The sequence below is a fragment of the Misgurnus anguillicaudatus genome, chromosome 18 (assembly GCF_027580225.2).
Source record: "Misgurnus anguillicaudatus chromosome 18, ASM2758022v2, whole genome shotgun sequence".
In the NCBI taxonomy this organism is placed as follows: Eukaryota; Metazoa; Chordata; class Actinopteri; order Cypriniformes; family Cobitidae; genus Misgurnus; species Misgurnus anguillicaudatus.
Window position 1 is genome coordinate 33,710,001 of NC_073354.2, and position 22,272 is coordinate 33,732,272.

Genomic DNA, 22,272 nt, shown 5'->3' on the forward strand with positions numbered 1-22,272 from the left:
AGAATGTCACAACTAACGAATCATTGTCAAGTATTGCTGAGAGCCGGTAAGATGTGATTATAATTTGTTGTTCCAGTATGTTTGACATGTAAATCAGACGCATCGGGCTCTTGCAGCCTCCACGGCGAGCTCCAGCAGGTTACCATCTCTGGTGCGTGAACAGCGTTCAATCGCAGCCAGGCATCTCTTCGCCGCCTCCGGGTCTCTGCTCTCTCTGACCTGTGATGCAAACACGACCTCATTAGTGAAAGCAAACACTGACCAGGGAACATCGGAATAACTACAGCATGTTTTCTCATTAACACTAAACCAACACCGGGGGTTTCTTCTTACTCATACTGGATCATTGCGAAATCGTTTTATTTTTGAATGTCACATTAGTTGCATAGTTCATTAAAAATATGTTTAAAGTTGTATTTGCTAACATTAGTTAATGCATTAGTGCTAAAATGTTTACTGATAAAATGCATAGCTTGAACGCACTGTAGCATCTGCCTAATGCATACATGTGAAATGTATAAATGATGTGACACATTTAAAGTTCTTTCACCTAAAGGGAAAAATAAAAAGCATGAAAAGCTTAATTGTTTTCAGGCAATAAAAATTGGCTGACCTGTCTCTCTGACCTCTACCATAAGCCAGATAAATTGTTAGGTGACATCAGATTCCTGTAATGCACCATGGCTCTGACCATTTGGATATACAGTATGAGTAATGCAGGTACATTTAATGTCCAAAATTATTTTTTCAAGTGGTTATACTTTGAATTATTTGGTACTCATTGGCATGGATCACACAATGTTACGTGCCATAACCAGTGGCGTCCAATGACTTTAGCGAAGTTGGTCAAAACATGTATTTAACCCATGATGTAATCGTGGCTCGTCATGTCAAAATATGTGTTCGTCGTGTCATGTCAACTTATGTGCATCATGCGTCATGTCAAAATACTGTTATTTAAACCTAAATACAACCCGAATTCCGGAAAAGTTGGGAGGTTTTTTAAATTTGAATAAAATGAAAACTAAAGGAATTTCCTTTTTTTAACTAAAAAATTAAATCCTAATTTCTAATTTTAAAGAAATTAGTCTTTTTACTTCATTCTGATCAAAAACGCTCAAGATGTGTTTGGTCCCAAGAGAGGTCACACTAAACACCGACGATGCCTAAAGAAGACATTTAGTCCTGAAAATATTTTATTTATTTTTTCTGTACATATTTCCTGTATTTTCAGTTTGTATCTTAATTAAATAAATTGAAAAATAAATATGGATGGACATTTAAACTTCTAAAACAACAAGTCTGGTGGTGGTGGCCTAAGACTTTTGCACAGTACTTCACGTGACGCACCGAACACATTTCGCAAATGTTAACACTTAAGTGTTTTTAAACAATTTAACTACAAAAAGGGAATTTTTCTGTACGCACAGACGCATATGCGGTTCAATGTGTCCGGTCCAACTCCAATCAAACATGATTATCCCTATACCCTTCAAAGATCAGAACTCTTAATGTATAAAGACTTGCTGCCTGTCCGCTGATCAAACTGTAAAAAACGTGATCTCTGTAGACAGCCTAGGCTTCACAAACTGCAATAAAAACAAATTGGCCAAACCTACCACCAGAAACGATAACAAAGTGTTCCAGCCAATAAACGACAAGAAGGTTTTGGGGGTGGGCCCGTTCATGAAAGCACGGAAGAGAGGGGGACGGGGAGGAGTTAGCTACGCTCCGTTTGTTTGAAAACAGTTCAAACATCAACAAAAAGTAACGTCACACAGATTCGCTTAGAGCGCCTTTAAGTGCACTTAAAAGTGCATACACGGAGAGACGCATTTCATAAAGCAAGCAAACAATCTTTCTGTTCTTGACAGGACACATACAAACAAAATGATCTCAAAATACCACAGTATTCTTTTACTAATAAAAACATTTGTTTAAGCTGTTTGCCAATAAACGAAATGGCAGAAATTGCCCTTGTCTTAATTCAAGTATAATACTGAGACATATGTAGGCATGTCAGAATTACAGTTATGCCGCTTACATAATGTAGCCTTTTTAATGTTTGATGACAACATAGAGACTTAAGTAGACTACTAATTTAAGTTTAATGTCCTAATGATCAGCCTACTTATTTGTATGTACCACAGCTGACATGGAACGTTATTAACCGGTTCGGGAACTTTATTTTTGTTCTAACCAGTTCAGGAATGTCAATTTTAAAGTTGAACCGAAAACGTTAAAACACCGTTTCTGTTCGGAACGAACCAATTGGGAAAAATCTGGTTCAAAGCCCTGCTTATAAGAGCCTGGAAATTTTAATACAACTCCTAACAAGTCCTAACAAGTATTTTAATACTGATAACTAAATAAATAACAATTACTTATAGATAATGTCACCGTGTAAAATGTGTACTATATAATGTATACAATCTTAACTACAGATCGGCTGTCAAACCTCCCTTCACATAGCGGGGATCCATGATCGCCCCCTCGTCTTTAGGAAACAAAACATTTGTTATTTTTTATTTGTTAAAGGGGTGGTTCAAAGGTATTTTAAGCATTCTGACTTATTAACACAGTTATAGAGTTGTTTCCTCATGCTAAACACAGACAAAGTGTCAAAAAAGCAGTTGGGGGTGTTACAGAGTATTTCTTCGCCAGGGTTCGTACAAGTTTTAGAAAGATTTTTCGATTACAGGTCCAGCTGACGTTTCAGGGGTTTCTATATGTATCACTTTTTTATGGTCACTTCCCCCGGAAAACCCCGCCCACCCGTCAATCAGCGGGAGACGCTAGAACTTGCAAACATCATATAACGCGACACAGCTTTGTTTAATTTCAAAACTCAACAATGGCACGAAAGATGAAGTGTGTTTTTGGATGTAACGAGAAGAAAGCCAGCCTTATGGAAACAATGGATATAGTTTATTATCTGGGATAGCAGCAGAGTTTTGTGTGTGTGTTTGATGCGCTGGATTTTCCCAACCGGGTCATGACGAGTTGCACGCGGTAAGTAAGACTTCTGTCTTATGTTGGAAATAGGCGCGTGCATATTATATAAATGACACGAACATGTAGTGAATCATAAGTTATAAATGTTGTATAGTGTTGCATGACTCGTACTCGCTCCTCCCGCGGTAGTAACTCCTCCTTCTGAATTTTTTTGGACATTATCAGAAAGATTCTGTAAAGCTAATCTTTCTTTTATAAATCTGATTAAACTAAAGACTCTTTGGAGATATAAAGGATGTCATACTACTCTATAGGTACTCCAGATTAACATCAGAAATGCAGAAACAGCGTGTGTTACATGAGCTTTAATTAAAAATAATGTAATGTATGTTATATTTGTTTACATTTTACTTCAAGCTACAGAGACTCCATTTTTTCCAAGTTTTATTAGAATTCCTACGCTGCCTGCAATCCGGCTCCTTTATCAGTAAAAACTGATCTGAGGTTTATCACGTGGTGGTGGAGGGAGCCAAAAATGACCAGCAAATATCTGCACAACAGTGAACAGTCTTCAAAACAAGAAACACAAATCACAAGAAATAATATGAACAATATATCTGTATCATCACTGGCTGCAATCTGTTCTGCGTAGAGAAGACACATTATCCATGAAAAAGAGGGGAATGAGGTCTTTGCCTGCTCACCACAAATGGTCATGCATTGCTGAAAACTCATGACATCCTCAGAAAAAGTCAAGTCTTTACTGGGAGAAATACAACCAGAAAATGCACAACATACGGTCATATTCAGAGAAAATAACTGTTAAGAATTTACTTTAATCTTTCTTCTCTTTAAGGGCATAAACTTTCACACAAAAAGGCTTAATATGGCACAAGCTAACCTAATGAAGGTTTTGGAAAAAAAATATGTACAATATGAAGGAATTTTTATTAGGTTAAGGTTAGGTAAGTTTTATTTATAGAAGTTTTAGGAGTTTTAAAGCAAACAACTGTGTCTCTTTAAAGAGCACCTATTGTCCAATTCATGTTTTTAAATGTCCTTAAAGGATTAGTCCATTTTCTCAAAAGAAAAATCCAGACAATTTACTCACCACCATGTCATCCAAAACGCCGATGTCCCTCTTTGCTCAGTCGAGAAGAAATTATGTTTTTTGAGGAAAACATTGCAGGATTTTTCTCATTTTATTGGACTTTAATAGAGCCCAACATTTAATACTTAACTCAACACTTAACAGTTTTTTTCAACGGAGTTTCAAAGGACTGTGAACGATCCCAAACGAGGCACAAGGGTCCCATCTAGCGAAACGACCGTCATTTTCGACAAGAAAAATAAAAAATATGTACTTTTAAACCACAACTTTTCGTCTAGGTCCGGTCCAGCGCGACCTAACGTAAATGCGTAGTGACGTAGGGAGGTCACGTGTTACATATATAAAACGCACATTTGCGGACCATTTTAAACAATAAACTGCCACAAAGACATTAATTAGTATCAGTTGACTTGACATACAACAATGTAGGAACGGTCCTCTTTCAAGACGCTTGTATACACTGGGGCGGAGTTTCGCGTTCGTCCTCTGTGACCTCTTGACGTCATGACGTATGGCGTAGGGTCAGCTGGCGCATCACGACCGGATCTACATGACGAGAAGTTGTGCTTTAAAAGTGTATATTTATTATTTTTATTATCAAAAATGACAATCGTTTTGGGATTGTTTATAGTCCTTTGAAACTCCGTAGAAAAAAACTGTTAAGTGTTGAGTTAAGTATTAAATGTTGGGCTCTATTAAAGTCCATTAAAATGAGAAAAATCCTGCAATGTTTTCCTCAAAAAACATTATTTCTTCTCGACTGAACAAAGAAAGACATCAACATTTTGGATGACATGGTGGTGAGTAAATTATCTGGATTTTTCATTTAAGAAAATGGACTAATCCTTTAAGTGTGTATTAGTACATGTTAACGATATGCAAAAGGTACGAACCCTAAAGTAAACGATGACGCGAGTTATCGTCTCCAACTTAAATCTCTTTTCTTGGACTACAACAAACACATGATTGTACGCAACAGTTTACTTCCTGGGATTGGTGATGTAGACAAGACCGACATTATCATAATTCCTCCCACTTTGGACTTACAGCCAGTAAGTTAACTCCTGTTAGCATTGCATTGGGATCGAATCTTTCAAACATGGTAAGAAGCGTCACATTTCCTTTTGACATCAGAGGTATTCAGACCAATCACAACATACACATTAACTGGCCAATCAGGGACACAGAGCTTTTCAAATCTTTGCGTTTCAAAAAGAGAGTGAAATCAGGAGCCAAAAAAATTTACGGTATGTGGAAAATAATGTGTTTTTAACCATAAACCACACGAACACATTGTATTACAACAAATACACAAATAATGTTGTTTTTAAGCAATGAAATCAGTGCTTTTTAAGATAAAACGCTTCCCTGCAAATGACAAGTTTTTACGGCAATCCGTATTTCCACTATTATCCACTAGATGGTGCACTTACCCAACTTATACAACCCAGAAGCAACCCCTTACATCAAACAGTTCAAACTCAGTGTATGTTTTGATCATTACGTTTTCATTTGATAAGTTTATATATTTTAAAAAAGAACATTTTCTGGAAGGCATTAAACTTTGCGAAAATCATAAAAAATGCTAACGCTGGCTGGCAACTTTTTTTTAAAACACTGGCGGGGAAAGAGTTAAATGCACGAGTTTGTTCTGTACAATAAAATGCAACGTTTAAAATAACAAGCGTGACGACTGCTTTTGAGCCAAGCTGGAACATCTGCACTTAAAAAAAAAACAAATATTCCTTTATGGGGTGAATCTGCATATTTAAACAAAAACCATACAGTTTTCTCTGACGCATGAGATAAGACCCATGAAAATCCATTTCAAGGCCTTCAACTATTCAGAATATGAATTCCTTCATCTTTCAAAACAATTTTGTTATCCCCATCATTTTCATCTCCATAGAAACGGATGATTTGTACTACAATCGATGGGATTTTTAAATAGCTTTACACGTAAAGGACATCTGGAAACACAACACACATATGAATTTTGAAAAAATAAATCACATGCCTTCATCAAAGCTTACTGTAAAGACACACTAATGCAGATGGCTGAAATGTATTTTTACGTGTAAAATCATATCCTAGCTTTAAAAAGCAGATTCAACTATAAGTGAGCAATTTGACCCACTTCACTTATCTTATCCAAACATTGGTATTGCAATGATGATAAAGGTTCAGCACCTCTGACCAAAAATATTAAGTCATTTCACTTCATCAGTCTTTGAATTGTACACAAGATTACACAGACTGCATGAGGAATAAAATAACAGGAGCTGAATAAAAGCTCTTGACTGTGATTAAGTAACTTTATAAAAGTTTTAATGAGTTAGCTACAGAAATACATGTAATATTACGTCAATGCAGTCATGTAATGAACTCTGAACACACCGTGACTCATCACCGAAGGGAACTGACCTTCTTTAGCTTCTCTATCTGCTTGTTACGGACGGCGGTGTTGTCAATCGCCAGCACATCAACTGATTCTTCCTTCTCCAGACGATACTTATTGACCCCTACAATGACCTCAGAGCCTAGAGAGACAGCAAGAGATAGATAGATAGATAGATAGATAGATAGATAGATAGATAGATAGATAAGATAGATAGATTGGATCGATAGATAAGATGGATAGATAGATAGATAGATAGATAGATAAGATAGATTGATAAGATAGATAGATAGATAATATAGATAGATAAGATAGGATAGATAGATAAGATAGATAGATAAGATAGAGCGAGAGAGAGAGAGAAAACATGAATGAGAAGGAACTTCAGGGACCTACAAAAATACTAGACAACTTTGGGTTCAAATGGCCCATTACTGTCTTTCAGCTGTCATCATCCATCCATCTACTCTATTCATCCATCAATCCATTGTGACATCAATCCATCCATCCATCCATCCCTCCATCCATCTATCTATCGGTCTATCAGTCGATCTATCTATTTGTCTGTCTGTCTGTCTATTCATCCATCCTTTCATCCATCTCTCTTTATCAGTCTGTCAATCCATCTATCCATCAATCCATTGTGAGACATCCATCCATCCATCCATCCATACTTCTATCAATCTATCCGTCCATGAATCTATCAGTCTATCTATTTGTCTGTCTGTCTATTCATCCATCGATTCATCCATCTCTCTTTATCAGTCCGTCAATCCATCCATCGTGAGACATCATCCATCCATCTTCCTGTCCATCAATCTATCTATCTATCTATCTATCTATCTATCCATCGTGAGACATCCATCCATCCCTCTCTCTTTCAATCTGTCTATCAGTTAGTCTATATATCTGTCTGTCTGTCGATTCATCCATCCATCCATTGTGAGACGTCATCCATGCATCTATCTACTCTGTCCACCCATCAATCCATCGTGAGACATTTATCCATCCCTCTATCCATCCATCAATCTATCAGTCTATCTATTTGTCTGTCTGTCTATTCATCCATCGATTCATCCATCTCTCTTTATCAGTCCGTCAATCCATCCATCGTGAGACATCATCCATCCATACTTCTATCAATCTATCCGTCCATCAATCTATCAGTCTATCTATTTGTCTGTCTGTCTATTCATCCATCGATTCATCCATCTCTCTTTATCAGTCCGTCAATCCATCCATCGTGAGACATCATCCATCCATCTTGCTGTCTATCAATCTATCTATCTATCAACTCTATCCATCCATAAATCCAGCGTGAGACATCCATCCATCCCTCTCTCTTTCTATCTGTCTATCAGTTAGTCTATATATCTGTCTGTCTGTCGATTCATCCATCCATCCATTGTGAGACATCATCCATGCATCTATCTACTCTGTTCACCCATCAATCCATCGTGAGACATCCATCCATTTATCCATCCCTCTATCTTTCTATCTGTCTATCAGTCAGTCTATATTTCTGTCTGTCTGTCTGTCTGTCTATTCATCCATCGATTCATCCATCTCTCTTTATCAGTCCGTCAATCCATCCATTCATCCATCCATCGTAAGACATCCATCTTTTTATCAATCTATCAATCCATTTGTCTATCAGATGATCTATTTGTCTGTCTGTCTTTCATCCATCTCTCTTAATCCATCTGTCAATACATCTGTTCGTCCATCCATAACTTTATTGTGAGATATCTGTCTGTCTGTCTGTCTGTCTGTCTGTCTGTCTGTCTATTCATCCATCGATTCATCCATCTCTCTTTATCAGTCTGTCAATCCATCCATTGTGAGACATCATCCATCCATCTTAAGACATCATCCATCCATCTTGCGGTCTATCTATCTATCTATCTATCTACTCTATCCATCCATCAATCCATCGTGAGACATCCATTCATCCCTCTATCTTTCTATCTGTCTATCAGTCAGTCTATATATCTTTCTGTCTGTCTATTCATCCATCCATCGTGAGACATCATCCATTCATCCATCTACTCTATCCATCCATCAATCCATCATGAGACATCCATTTATCCCTCTATCTTTCTATCTGTCTATCAGTCAGTCTATATATCTTTCTGTCTGTCTATTCATCCATCCATCGTGAGACATCATCCATCCCTCTATCTTTCTATCTGTCTATCATTTAGTCTATATATCTGTCTGTCTGTCTATTCATCCATCCATTCATTCATCTCTTTATCAGTCCATCAATCCATCCATCCATCGTCACGCCCGCCGACAGGGGGGGACAAACGGGTCTGTTGTCCCGGGCCCAGGATGAGGGGGGGCCCAGAACTGGAACCTATGGAATAATTCAGTGTTTTCCATACATTGATTTATCTGCCATAGAATCAACACTGGCCGCCACAAATAGATTTTTCATGATTACCATTTACATTTTAATTCTACTATATTCATTGTTGTGAGCGCTCAGCGCGCCTCCCTCCTCCCTCTCTCCTGTTGCATGCAGCGCGCGCCCCTCCCCTCTCTCTCCTGTTGCAAGCCGCGCAGCTCTCTCTACAGTCAAAAGTATTTTAACTCCGCATTCCTTTTACTTTCTTTTTCGCGTAAACGTCAACAGTCACGCATGTCACTTATAGAGAAGATGACTGATCGAGTTCATCATGAGTGAATTAAACAAAAGGTCAGCATTACCACACATACCCGTTCTGGTGTGAGTCTGTGTCCGAGCTCTCTCCCTACCTATGATGCAGTATGCTCGTGCACGTGTTCTGTAGTAACACTAACCGTGTATTCTCTCATATTCTGAATTTGCAACAAATTGTTTGCGCTATACGCGATGATATACAATAAAACTACCACTCGTGTTTAAAATAAAAAAGCGCTCATAAGGCAACTACACTGATGGGAAGAGCAACATCAGTACAGCCTCAATGTAAATGTATGATGATTTTGTCAGATGAGGGCGCGTTTTTAGCAGCAGTTAAAGAGTAACTAAACCCTAAACCAACTTTTTTTAGTTAATGATCTGTAAGAATGATGCTTTATTAGTGCTGTTCATTGATTTTAGTACGTTTTTTGACATTTGGATATAAAGTGTTTCAATACTACAATATATGGTTTAAAAACGTCTGAGTGCTGCCCTCTTCAGGTTGAACGGTGGCTACTGCAGTTGAATTTTCCTATTGGATGTTGGGTCCAAAAATGTCTTGTGACGTAAGCAGGTTCAAGCTCACCACGGCCTTGTTACGATCTCACCACACTTTAGTTCGTCCCCTCTATCTCCATTGGGATCTGCCCACTTTTCTTGCATTTTTCAAATATTGCCAGTGGGTGGAGTCAGGCTCTGACCAGGGGTTTAGTTACGCTTTAAAGAAAGAGATTGGATTTACATTGACATTAACATACATTAACAATGAGTCACTGGGTCATAACTGGGTCCTGTTTAGTCACTATTTTATAGACAACAGAACAAATAATATGTAAAAATAGCATTCAGTTGTGTTAAAATGCAATATAATGTGACAGATTAAAGAGTAAAACACGACGCAATGACGCCACATATATGCTAATCGGCGTGTGACGTCATCGCCGCCACAGTCTGTCAAAATCCTGTCGGAAACACTGCAATTGTTAAAAAATAAAGAAAATAGGCACATTTGTGGAAAAAAATCTAATACAGTCACCTCCATAAACATTGGAACAGAAGCACATCCCGCGTCACTCTAGCTGTCCACCAAAATATACTCCAGCCACAATTATGATGTTTTTTCTTTATAATGGAGAGGATAATAAGATCATCCACCACTGTTATCCCATTTAGACATACAGGATTTTAATGTTGCTAAGCTCACCACTGTGTTGTTTTTTTATCTGGATGTGCCAAATTGTTGATGTGGCAACTCTTAATGTTCCTGCCATCTCTCTGATGTCAAATGATTTGGGTTCACAGCCACAGCTTCCAAATGCAAATACCACACTTAAAATCAACTCCAGACCTTTAACAGCTGTCATTCATGAGGAAATTATTTAACAAATAGACAATACCCGTCAACTGTCCCATTACTTTTGAAAAGGGGGAGCTACATATTAAATGGCTGTAATTCATAAATCCTTCAGCCATTATGGATGTGAATAACCTCAAAATAAAGCTGAGAGTGTGCACTGTAAGACAATATTCATAATATGACTGTAACTGGAATACATCTTGGTAAACAGCCAAAACAACACAAAATGTGCATCTGTTCCAACACCCATGGAGGTGACCGCACTTGAGATACATAAAAAAACGTTGTATTTGTTTTCGTCCTGAAATAGTGGTCAAGAAACCCCCCGCCCAACACAAAAATGGTTTGGCCACTAATCAAAATTTTATGATGTCATTTGATTTGAAGTTCAGTACGCTCAAAAAATCTGGTCAGACTCAGCACAAGTCCGGTGCTCAGAAAAGAAAAGAAAAGAGAAGAAAAGAGCAGAAAATAGAGGTTTTTAAAAGAGGGGGTTGACGTTATATAAATAAAAGTTATTTTGTGTCAGTATATAGTGTCAGTACTACATTTATTTACTATATAAATGTTGAATACAATGTATAATAATGCAATATTCGTGGGTCATGAATCTGATAATGCCAAATGTCTTGTTACCAGTAAAAAGTAGGGGTGCCGAGGGGCCCTCCAAGATTATCTTGTCCCGGGCCCAGGCAAGACTGTCAGCTGGCCTGTCCATCGTGAGACATCATCCATTCATCCATCTACTCTATCCATCCATCAATCCAATGTGAGACATCCATCCATCCCTCTATCTTTCTATCTGTCTATCAGTCAATCTATATATCTTTCTGTCCGTCTATTCATCCATCCATCGTGAGACATCATCCATTCATCCATCTACTCTATCCATCCATCAATCCATCGTGAGACATCCATCCATCCCTCTATCTTTCTATCTGTCTATCAGTTAGTCTATATATCTGTCTGTCTGTCTATTCATCCATCCATTCATCCATCTCTTTATCAGTCCGTCAAACCATCCATCCATTGTGAGAGATAATTCATTAATCTATCTATTCTATCCACCCATCGATCCATCGTGAGACATCCATCCATCCCTCTTTCTTTCTATCTGTCTATCAGTTAGTCTTTGTTTAATATCATTTGAGTTTGTCATCAGACTCTTTTATTGATTCTAGGAAGCTTTTTACCCACTGTCGTCGCTCTATAAAGCAACGAGCGTGTCGTCTTTGTTTGTTTGCCTCTTTGACAGCTAAAGCCCGATTTGTAGTCGTGCGTAAGCTCTACGCCGTAGCTACGCCGTAGCTACGCCGTAGGATATCCGTAGCCTGAGCATAGCTCTGCGTAGCCTGACGTGCACCTCGCAAAATTTTTAGATCTACGCGGACCGCAAGCGCTGTGATTGGTCCACCAGAACCCCTTCCGTCAGGTAAAAAAACTGCGTCATAGGTATTTCCGTTTGCAAAGGTGAAAACAAAGATGAGCCAAGTTGAGGAGTGATTTAACTCAAACTGCATCAAAAGTCGCTGTTTATTTACTTCCATCATTGCTGGTCTTCTCAAATCATACACAACAAGTTGCTGTTTCTTCTTCGTTTGTGGGTTAACTTTCTAAGCTTCTTCTTCTTTGACGGTCGTGCTGCTACTGTAGTTACACGCGTGGTTACTGCCTACCAGCGGTCTGCGCGTGTGCTTGCATGTCGACGCAAAAGTATAATTAAAAACCGACCCGGAACCTACGCCGTCGCGGCTATGCCGTAGGACCTACGCACAACTATAACGAGCCCTTAACTTCTGGGTGATGTGCTTACGTTTGGGAGGAGTTATGCACTGAAAGATGTGGTTTCATCAACCAGATGTATTTACAATTGTCCAGTTTCATCTGAAATCCGTCCCAGACCACCTCCTGAAGTGGTTTGAGCGATGGATTTAAATCCGTCTCGAAAACGTTTCAGAGGGCATTTACACCTAGCTATCCGATCAGAGAAAACGCATGAAGTGACCGGGTGTAAAAAGCCCCTATGTTCTTAATTCTTTACATCATTTAGGATGATTTTATGTAGAAAACAAAAATTGACTAGCTGGGTTTTCATAGACAGAATCAGATTTCCTGTATCACTCACTTCACACAGAGAACAGGTGCAGTGTGTGCTTCTCTGCAGGTGCAGACAATCTGCTTTATTAATTCATTTAAACATTTCCTATCCTCTCAGGATTCACAAGGGCTCATTAAAGGGTCACAACTCTTCACCACAGTGTGATCTTTCCCAATCAATCCACTTGCCCTAGGCATCTGTAAGGCCTACAGCTGTGGAGCATCTATAAGACGTGTTTATGCATACATGCTTGGAGAAAAGGCCTCTGTGGGGTCTCCCAATTTAAACCAACTCCTAAAAATTAATTTTTAAATCTAAGCTTCAGGAAATAAAATGTGAATAAAATAATTACCAATGCATGCGTTGAAAGTGCATGTGAACAATGATAAATGGCTGACCCCTAGTGGTGATGTGTATATTTCTCAATCAAAACTGGTGTAAATTTGGTCATCATGTCTGAGTGAGAGCAGGTATACGTATTTGTAAACCCAGAAAGAAATGTATTTTTTCCTGTTTCCTACATAAAATCATCCTATATAATGTAATGTAAAGAACATTCTGTGGATATACAGTATATCCTTTATATCTTTAATACTATCACAGTAAAATCATGTCAGACATTGTAATAAATATGGAATCAAACTTTGGAATTAAATCTCATCATTAGATTATAAGACATTACCCTGAGTTTCAGACAGGGTCGCATATATATATATATATATATATATATATATATATATATATATATATATATATATATATATATATATATATATATATATATATATATATATATATATATATATATATATATATATATATATATATATATATATATACAGGGAGTGCAGAATTATTAGGCAAGTTGTATTTTTGAGGATTACTTTTGTTATTGTACAACTACAGTGCTCTTGGTCAATTCAAAATGTTAACAAGCCCTAAAACCTGAACATTTAAGTAGTAAAAGTGAAATTTTGGCTTTAATAAGAGAATATTTCTATGTACATCATTATTAGGCAACTAATAGTGTGCAGAATTATTAGGCAACTAAATGAAAAACAAAGATTTTACCATCTCATTTGTTTTTTTTTTTCAACTGTTAAAGTGAGAATAATAAACAAACTCTACATTTACAAAAAAATTAATAAAAAAACAAAAAATATATAGACTCAGTGACCAATATAGCCACCCTTCTTTTCGATAACAGTCACAAGCCTTCCATTCAGGGATTCAGTCAGGTTCTTGATCTGGTCTGAACCAACATTTTGTGCAGATGCAACCACAGCCTCCCAGACACTGTTCAGAGAGGTGTACGGTTTACCTTCACTGTAAATGTCCTGTTTAAGAAGGGATCAAAAGGTCTCAATAGGGTTTAAGTCAGGTGAAAAAGGGGGCCATGGCACTGGTTTTTCATCTCTGGGGCCTTTGCTGGCCGGCCATGCAGTGGAGTGCTTGTGGTGTATGTGATGGAGCGTTGTCTTGCAGAATAATCAGTCTTCTTGGGGGATGCAGACTTTTTCCTGTGCCGCTGCTTGAAGAAAGTGTCTTCTACATTACAGGCAGGCAGGCACAGACAGGTATTATTAAACATGAGCTTGTTGGACCTTTTTGGGTTGAAAATGGAAATAAAAAACAACTCTCAGACCTACTGCCAAGTTTTGGAGGACACTTTCTTCAAGCGGTGGTACAGGAAAAAATCTGCATCTTTCAATAAGACTTTTTTATTCAAGACAACGCTTCAGCACATGCATCAAAGTACTCAACTGAGTGGCTGGCCAGTAAAGGCCTTAAAGGTGAAAAACTAATGACATGGCCCCTTCTTCACCTGACTTAAAGCCTATTGAGACCTTTTGATCCCTTCTTAAGCAGGACATTTACAGTGAAGGTAAACAGTACACCTCTCTGAACAGTGTCTGGGAGGCTGTGGTTGCGTCTGCACGAAATGTTGGTTCAGACCAGATCAAGAAACTGACTGAATCCGTGAATGGAAGGCTTGTGACTGTTATCGAAAAGAAGGGTGCCTATATTGGTCACTGAGTTTATATATTTATTTTTTATTGTTTTATTATTATATTTTTTGTAAATGTAGAGTTTGTTTATTATTCTCACTTTAACAGGTGAAAAAAACAAGTGAGATGGTAAAATCTTTGTTTTTCTTTTAGTTGCCTAATAATTCTGCACACTAATAGTTGCCTAATAATGATGTACATAGAAATATTCTCTTAAGAAAGCCAAAATTTCACTTTAACTACTTAAATGTTCAGGCTTGAGGGTTTGTTAACCTTTTGAATTGACCAAGAGCACTGTAGTTGTACAACAACAAAAGCAATCCTCAAAAACACAACCTGCCCAATAATTCTGCACTCCCTGTATATATATATATATATATATATATATATATATATGCGACCCTATCTGAAATTCAGGGTAATGTCTTATAATCTATATATATCTATAATACATACATATATATACATAGTGCTGGGCAAAGATTAATCGCGATTAATCGCATACAAAATAAAAGTGATTTTTGGCATAATAAATGAGTATGTGCTGTGTGTAATTATTATGTATAAATAAATACACACACATTCATGTATGTATTTAAGAAACATTTACATGTTTATATATATTTATTTATATTTTTATATATTCTATATTAAAAATAAATTAAAAACAATTATATATAAGTGAAACAATTCTGAAATGAATATATGAATGTGTGTGTGGTTAAATATACACAATTATTAGACACAGTACACGCACATATATTATGCAAAAAAAATCACTTTTATTTTGTATGCGATTAATCGGGATTAATCTTTGCCCAGCACTAATATATTTATTTATTTATTTAAAATAAAATAATTTTTTATTTTTTTATTTTTCTTTAGCAAATATGACTTAATGTATGTTATCTGAAAGCACTTTTACCGAGTGCATTGATGTGTGATGTAGTCGAGCCGCTCTACTAAAAAAAGAGTTATAAACATACACTGCCAGTCTGTGTCACTTCATTCATTTTGTCACAGCGGGCGAGAGTTATTTGTGTCATCCGTCTCCTCAACCACTCATCTGTGAACGCAGGGGCGTGGGAACGAAATGAAAAGTGGCATGTTGGGCTCACGAATATTACGAATATAATTGCTCATGAAAATCAAATAAACATCGCTGAAACGCAGGTAAGTGTGCATGAGATGACTCAGGATGGGTGAATTGGTGAAACGGCTTTAGTGACATGATAATAGAATTGGCAACATGTCAGTTGCTAAAGCAAAACAGCATCACATTGGACCAATTGCTCGGGATGTCATCACCAGCACTATATAATTGTAAGAAACATCATCTCGTATATGGGTGATTCTCACGAAAACTTGGTTTTAAAAATGTCAAGCATGAAAATTTAAAAATTGCTTAAATTAACTTTTTTTCCCACCAGACATTGAAAAACAAAGTCTGGAGTAAATGGGAACATTAATTTAAAAACTTTTACTTATCATTTAACACTTTTTGTAACATAATTTAAAAAATTAGTCCTAAAAAATCTCATTACCGCAACAGTCAGAAAACATCAACACTGACATATTTTCAAAATGACATGACAAACCTGAAAGAACATAATTTGGAGATTCTGCACATGCATTTAAAATCAAAGTATTATGCTTCTATTAATTAAATTAACATTTAATAAGCATCTGTTGCGGTAATGATAATCAAAATGTCGTGTAAGCATTCTGACAAGACAATATTTCAAATTAACTGTAAAAAAAAGATCTTAGCTGGTAGCCATCTTGAAGTAACTGGTCCATGTGCTTGGTCACTCAAAATCAAACTTTATTAAAATTATGTATGTGTGCTTAAACTGTTCTCAAAAAGTGTTGCGGAGGATGAGAACATCAGGCATGGACACATCATTTTCCTAATTTTTCTTCATTATTATTATACATGAATATTCAGTAAATATTTTTTCTGTCATCTAAAGTAGTCTAGCAAAACATCAATTTTTTTCTTAATATTTTTGTGTTAATTTGATTAAATTACAACATAACGCATGTTCAAACACAGCCGGACACATTGCGGTAATGAGAATTTCAGCAGAAAATGAGATAAAATGTACAATTATAAATTCTTATGTTGAAATCACACATTGTGCAAGGTAGAACACAGTATTGTGTTAATTCTGATGCTTTTTAATGTTACTATATTACACATTTTAAAGCTAAAATCATTAGTGCCGTGGTGTTTCAATGGTTTTGTGAGAATCACCCATATAGACTGTTCCAATAGCTTAATTGGTAAAGCACTGCATCAACAGCATTGAGGTCATGGGTTTGATTCCCAGGATCACACATGCTGACAAAATATGCACTGTAAAGCATTTGCATGCAAATCAATACTCTAATATATGCATGTGTATAAGAATCCTAGTGAGTATTTTCCCATGGAAGTCAATTTGCATGCGGCTGAGATGTTTTACTTTAATACCTGAATCAATTCGTGCTTGTCTGCGGGCTGCGCATTCCTCAATCCGCAGTTTGGGAATTCCTTCGGCCACGGCGCGAGCCATCCCTCCCATCTCTTCGATCTCTGTGATAAACTGAAATAAAACATATGCATATATAACAGACTCAAAGGGAACAAAACACATTTTAATAAACCATCTTGTGTAGAGCCGTGGAAAGGGGTGCCGGCAAAGAAACAACGAAGACAGGCACACTTAAACTATTTTAAACTCAAGGTAATACAGTGAATACAAACTATTCCAGCAACTATCCAATACACCATACCAATATCCAAATTATCCAACTATGTAGCATTTAGACTTTGTCTTTCATCACATTATTACTGTACATAAAGACTAAATAGCCTTCACATTTTGAAGCTTTTTCAAAATCTTTGTCGAGTCAACAATATTTGCAAAAATAGTTATGCACTTGACACGTATAAATTCAGGGGTAATTCAATTATGCAAAATGGATTTTACATTACGCAGCTATCCCAGGGACATCTATTATTGAACACTGAATATGGTGCATAAATACTGAAAATGTGATAAAAGAAATAAGGCTTATAATCGCTCCAAACCTTGAGTGCTGAGTTGTACACGTCATCAGTGAGCGACTCCATCATGTAGGAGCCACCCCAGGGGTCGGCGACCTTCGGGATGCCCGATTCCTCCTGAATAATGATCTGGGTGTTTCGGGCGATTCGGGCACTTTTGATGGTGGGCAGACCTAAAGCCTCATCAAAGGAGTTTGTGTGCAAAGACTGCGTGCCACCGAATACAGCCGCCATGGCCTCGATCACGGTCCGGATCACGTTGTTGTAGGGGTCCTGAGAGGCAGATGTGATAGAATTAATTCACACTATATTTAAAAATCCTAGTATTTTTGTGACTATACAAGTCATTTTACTGTAAATGCAATGCCATCACAGCCGATCAGATCATATTTAATGAATTGGGGTTGGTGGAGACCAAACCTCATTAATGAGATAAGAGCTGTTGTCCATCATCTTTCATGGAAAGGGGACAAATGGTAGTTTTGCAGATGGCTGTGAGTGATGAAGGTCCTGTTCGGTCAGTGACCATCCAGACGTTTGGCAGTGAGTCCTCAGTAGAAGAGATTTTGAGTTTTTGGGCTGAAACTTCTCTTTGATGAGCGTGGCCCACAGTCGGCGTGCTGCCCTCAGCTTGGCGATTTCCATGTAAAAGTTCATGCCGATCCCCCAGAAGAAAGACAATCTAAGAGGAAGCATCATGTGAATGACTGTGCTCCTGTCGTTATGGTAAAGCTCTGGCATTCCAGCGGAAATGCCCATATAAGGACTTCCACTGTACTTTCTGCACTCCCATACGGCAAAAAAATACACTTCTTTGGCCAAAAATATGTTTTAAATATATGCTAAATACATTTTGTAGAAAGTAGTTAAATATATTAATTAATATATTTCAATATATTTAATTAAAAATAATATATTTAATATATTTTTTTAAATATATTTAATTTTAACCTTCATATATTAACATATATTTCGAAATGTATTTCAGGGGCAACAAGTAATTTAACAACCATATGGTAAAATGAATATGACCAGTTTTTACAAAATGTATAGAGTATAAGTATAAAATGTATGTTTAAAATTTTTTATTAAAGGCATATTTTTGCAGTTGAGCACCTTTTTAAACCCGTTTACGGGTTTGTAACGTTTTTCTTCCAAAGCAATGTTAATATAAATGCTTTAAAATATATTTATTTCTAAATATATTTTGAAACACAAAAAAATTATTTTTGTAAACATATTTGAAAATATATTTAAGCACATATATTTTTTTCAAATATATTTTGATTTATTATTTATATGTGTTATTTGATTATATAATAATTGTTTTAATTATTTTGAAAGATTTTTAAAATTAAATTTGAAAACAGATTCAAATGTAATTTTTTTGCTTACGCAACAGATTCAGTAAAACTTTCCGAGCTTGTACCAAACCAACGAAGTGCATTTGGCACATAAATACTCATACGTCCAATTTTTTTTTTAACATTTGTCCATGTTTAGCATTAAGAATCAAACTCTTGTTAAAGGTGACATAGAATGATTGAACGGGGTATTTATCCTTGTTCTGTGATGTGACATGTAGACAAATTTTTTTTGTTTGGGTCTGTAATGCTTTAGAAGCTTCCTAAAAACCTCTCTCAGATAGCTCTATTAGGGTGGGGGATTTTAAACAAGTGGTTTTGCACCTATTTGCACCTACTGGCTTAACTTGCAATCTCATTACTGATTGGCTGACTTTGCTGCCACTCAAAAAATGTAGCCAATTATTTTAAAGTGGAGGGGCAGTTAGATGCCTGTGATGTCATAAGCATCAGTTTTTCAGATTGGGCCGACATTTCTAAAAGAGGAATTTCTATGAGACTGAGATGTTTAGCATGTCTAGCACTTTTTATATGTTCGTGAATGTGGGTAGACTACCATTATTCAACAAAGACAAGGTAAAAATGGTTTTTCATTCTCTGTCCCTTATATAAGTCAAATGCATGACTTCCCCTTAAAGGTTTGATCAACCAATTTCAGAGCTTACCTGGGTGCAAACTCATCAATGGTGAGTCCAGCCTTCAGACCCGTTCTGCAGTATTCAAGTCCATTGGCGATAGTGTAGGCCAACTCCAAGACAGCATCAGCACCAGCCTCCTGTATGTGATACCCGCTGATGGATATAGAATTAAACTTGGGCATATTCTGTAGGAAGAAAATAATACATGTTATACACTTGAGAGATGAAGAACAATGTGTGCGCACTTTCTGGTTGACTATTGATTAACGACGGTTTTGGTTCAGATATATGGAAGCCCATTTCCCCCACATAAGAAAAAAAATCATGCTCTGGTAAATCATAATTATGAAAATTATTAAAAGTCGAATTTGAAGTCATAATTTCGCTTTTCACCAGACCATGATTTTTTTTTTTATGTGGCGGAAATGGGCTTCCATACAGATATTTAACCATGTCTCAGGATAAAAGCTAATAATTACAAAATAATTCATTACAGAAAAAATGCACAATAGAATAAAACAAAGAATTACCTTTGAGGTATATGCGAATATATCTGCGATGACGTGCATTGAAGGTTCAGGAGGGAATATGTAGGTGTTTCGCACCATGAACTCTTTAAGTATGTCGTTCTGGATGGTACCGGTCAATTTCTCCTTGGGCACGCCTTGCTCTTCTCCGGTCACGATGAACATGGCTAGGATGGGAAGGACAGCTCCGTTCATCGTCATGGAAACAGACATCCTCTCCAGCGGTATTCCGTCGAACAGCAGTTTGGTGTCTTCCACCGTATCGATAGCTACACCCGCCATACCCACATCCCCATGGACTCTGGGATTGTCCGAGTCATAACCTCTGTGTGTCGGGAGGTCAAAGGCCACCGAAAGACCTTGCTGACCCGCTGTTAGGACAAAGAATTCAACAAACGTCTCAATAAACTCTATAGCAACTTATAAATCTTGTAAAATGATGTCATACCTTTAATATTATCCCTGTAAAACTTATTGCTCTCCTCTACAGTGCTAAATCCAGCATACTGTCTGATGGTCCACGGTCTGTAGGTGTACATGGTAGGGTACGGCCCACGGGTGTAGGGGTGAACTCCAGGTAGTTCATCTTTGACCTCGGCAGTGTCCGCCTGCGTGTACACAGGTTTAATAGAGATGCCCTCTGGGGTCTTCCAGATCAGATCTTCTGGATTTTTCCCTTTTAGCTGTTTCCTGGCCAGGTTGGCCCACCCCTCGTGGATTTTCACTCCGTCCTGGTGTGGGGCGGCCGTATGAAATCGTCCAGGACGGTGCTGTGGATCAACTGTCGCAGATACATATGCTCCAAGCAGCCGGCTGGTGGCCAAAGATGTGCATGCCTTCCGTGCAGTCAGCATGTTGTGTGCATTAAGTTTAGTTACTCATGGGTAGCTGAAAAAGACATATCAGTTTGTCACTGATCACCACATTTATAATGGTACATGTCACTGGTCATCACATTTATTACATTATATATCACTGATCATCACATTCACAACGTTATATGTCATTGATCATCACATAACATTGTATGTCACTGATCACCACATTTATAATGGTACATGTCACTGGTCATCACATTTATAACATTATATATCACTGATCATCACATTCACAGCATTGTATGTCACTGATCACCACATTTATAATGGTACACGTCACTGGTCATCACAATTATGATGTTATATGTCACTGGTCATCACATTTGTAATGTTATATGTCACTGATTATCACATTAATAACGTTATACGTCACTGATTATCACATTTATAATGGTTATATGTCACTGATCATCACATTTATAATGGTACATAGCACTGGTCATCACAATTATGATTTTAAATATCACTGATCTTCACATTTATAATGTAATATGTCACTGGTCATCACATTTATTATGAAGCTATGTCACTGATCATCACATTCACAACGTTATGTGTCACTGATCATCACATAACATTGTATGTCACTGATCACCACATTTATAATGGTACATTTCACTGGTCATCACAATTATGATGTTATATGTCACTGGTCATCACATTCACAACGTTATATGTCACTGATCATCAAAACTTTCACTTTGATGAAGTAAAGTTTGGTAGTGATGTTTAGCAGTGTATTTTTGCAAGTGGTTAAAATCCTCTGTATGATAACAATAAATAATCAATCAAGGACAACGCACGACAAAATCTTTTATACGAGCGTTTAACACATTAATCTGTTTTAAAACAAAACATTTAATAAAGAAAATAATAATAATTTCTGACCTTGCCTGCGTCTGTTTTGTCAGCGCCACTGACAGGCGTGTTGCGCTCCAGCCAATCACGTTCAACAACAAACCGACATTAACCAATCAGGGTCAGGATACCGCAACTCTGACCCGGATGTACAGCACTTATATAAGCACGGGTTAGTCTCAGGCTTGGAATCAAACGTTCCGGTGTTTTTTTTATTGTTGAATGAATATTCTGCATATTTTTACATTTTGTTTATTTTGTTTAAGTTTTATTGTGGGCATGACATGCAAAATTGATACAAGATGTGAAATTAAATTACGTTTTTGTTTTGTTTTTGGAACAGAGCTAGAAAATGAGAT

General features: G+C 37.1%; 1 protein-coding gene across 1 annotated transcript in view; it reads right to left on the reverse strand.

Moving 5' to 3' along the window:
* mmut (methylmalonyl CoA mutase) overlaps positions 1–22,097 on the reverse strand; it is a 31,663-nt gene extending 9,566 nt beyond the window's left edge. The window contains exons 1-9 of the mRNA XM_073856366.1: positions 21,944–22,097; positions 20,626–21,065; positions 20,181–20,548; positions 19,678–19,835; positions 18,156–18,330; positions 17,673–17,918; positions 17,073–17,184; positions 6,491–6,606; positions 101–219 (exon numbers count right to left, since the gene is read on the reverse strand). Coding sequence (XP_073712467.1) covers positions 101–219; positions 6,491–6,606; positions 17,073–17,184; positions 17,673–17,918; positions 18,156–18,330; positions 19,678–19,835; positions 20,181–20,548; positions 20,626–21,031 — 1,700 coding nt within the window. The 5' untranslated portion in view covers positions 21,032–21,065; positions 21,944–22,097. The remainder of the gene's footprint in view (positions 1–100; positions 220–6,490; positions 6,607–17,072; positions 17,185–17,672; positions 17,919–18,155; positions 18,331–19,677; positions 19,836–20,180; positions 20,549–20,625; positions 21,066–21,943) is intronic.
* Positions 22,098–22,272: the final 175 nt, after the last annotated feature.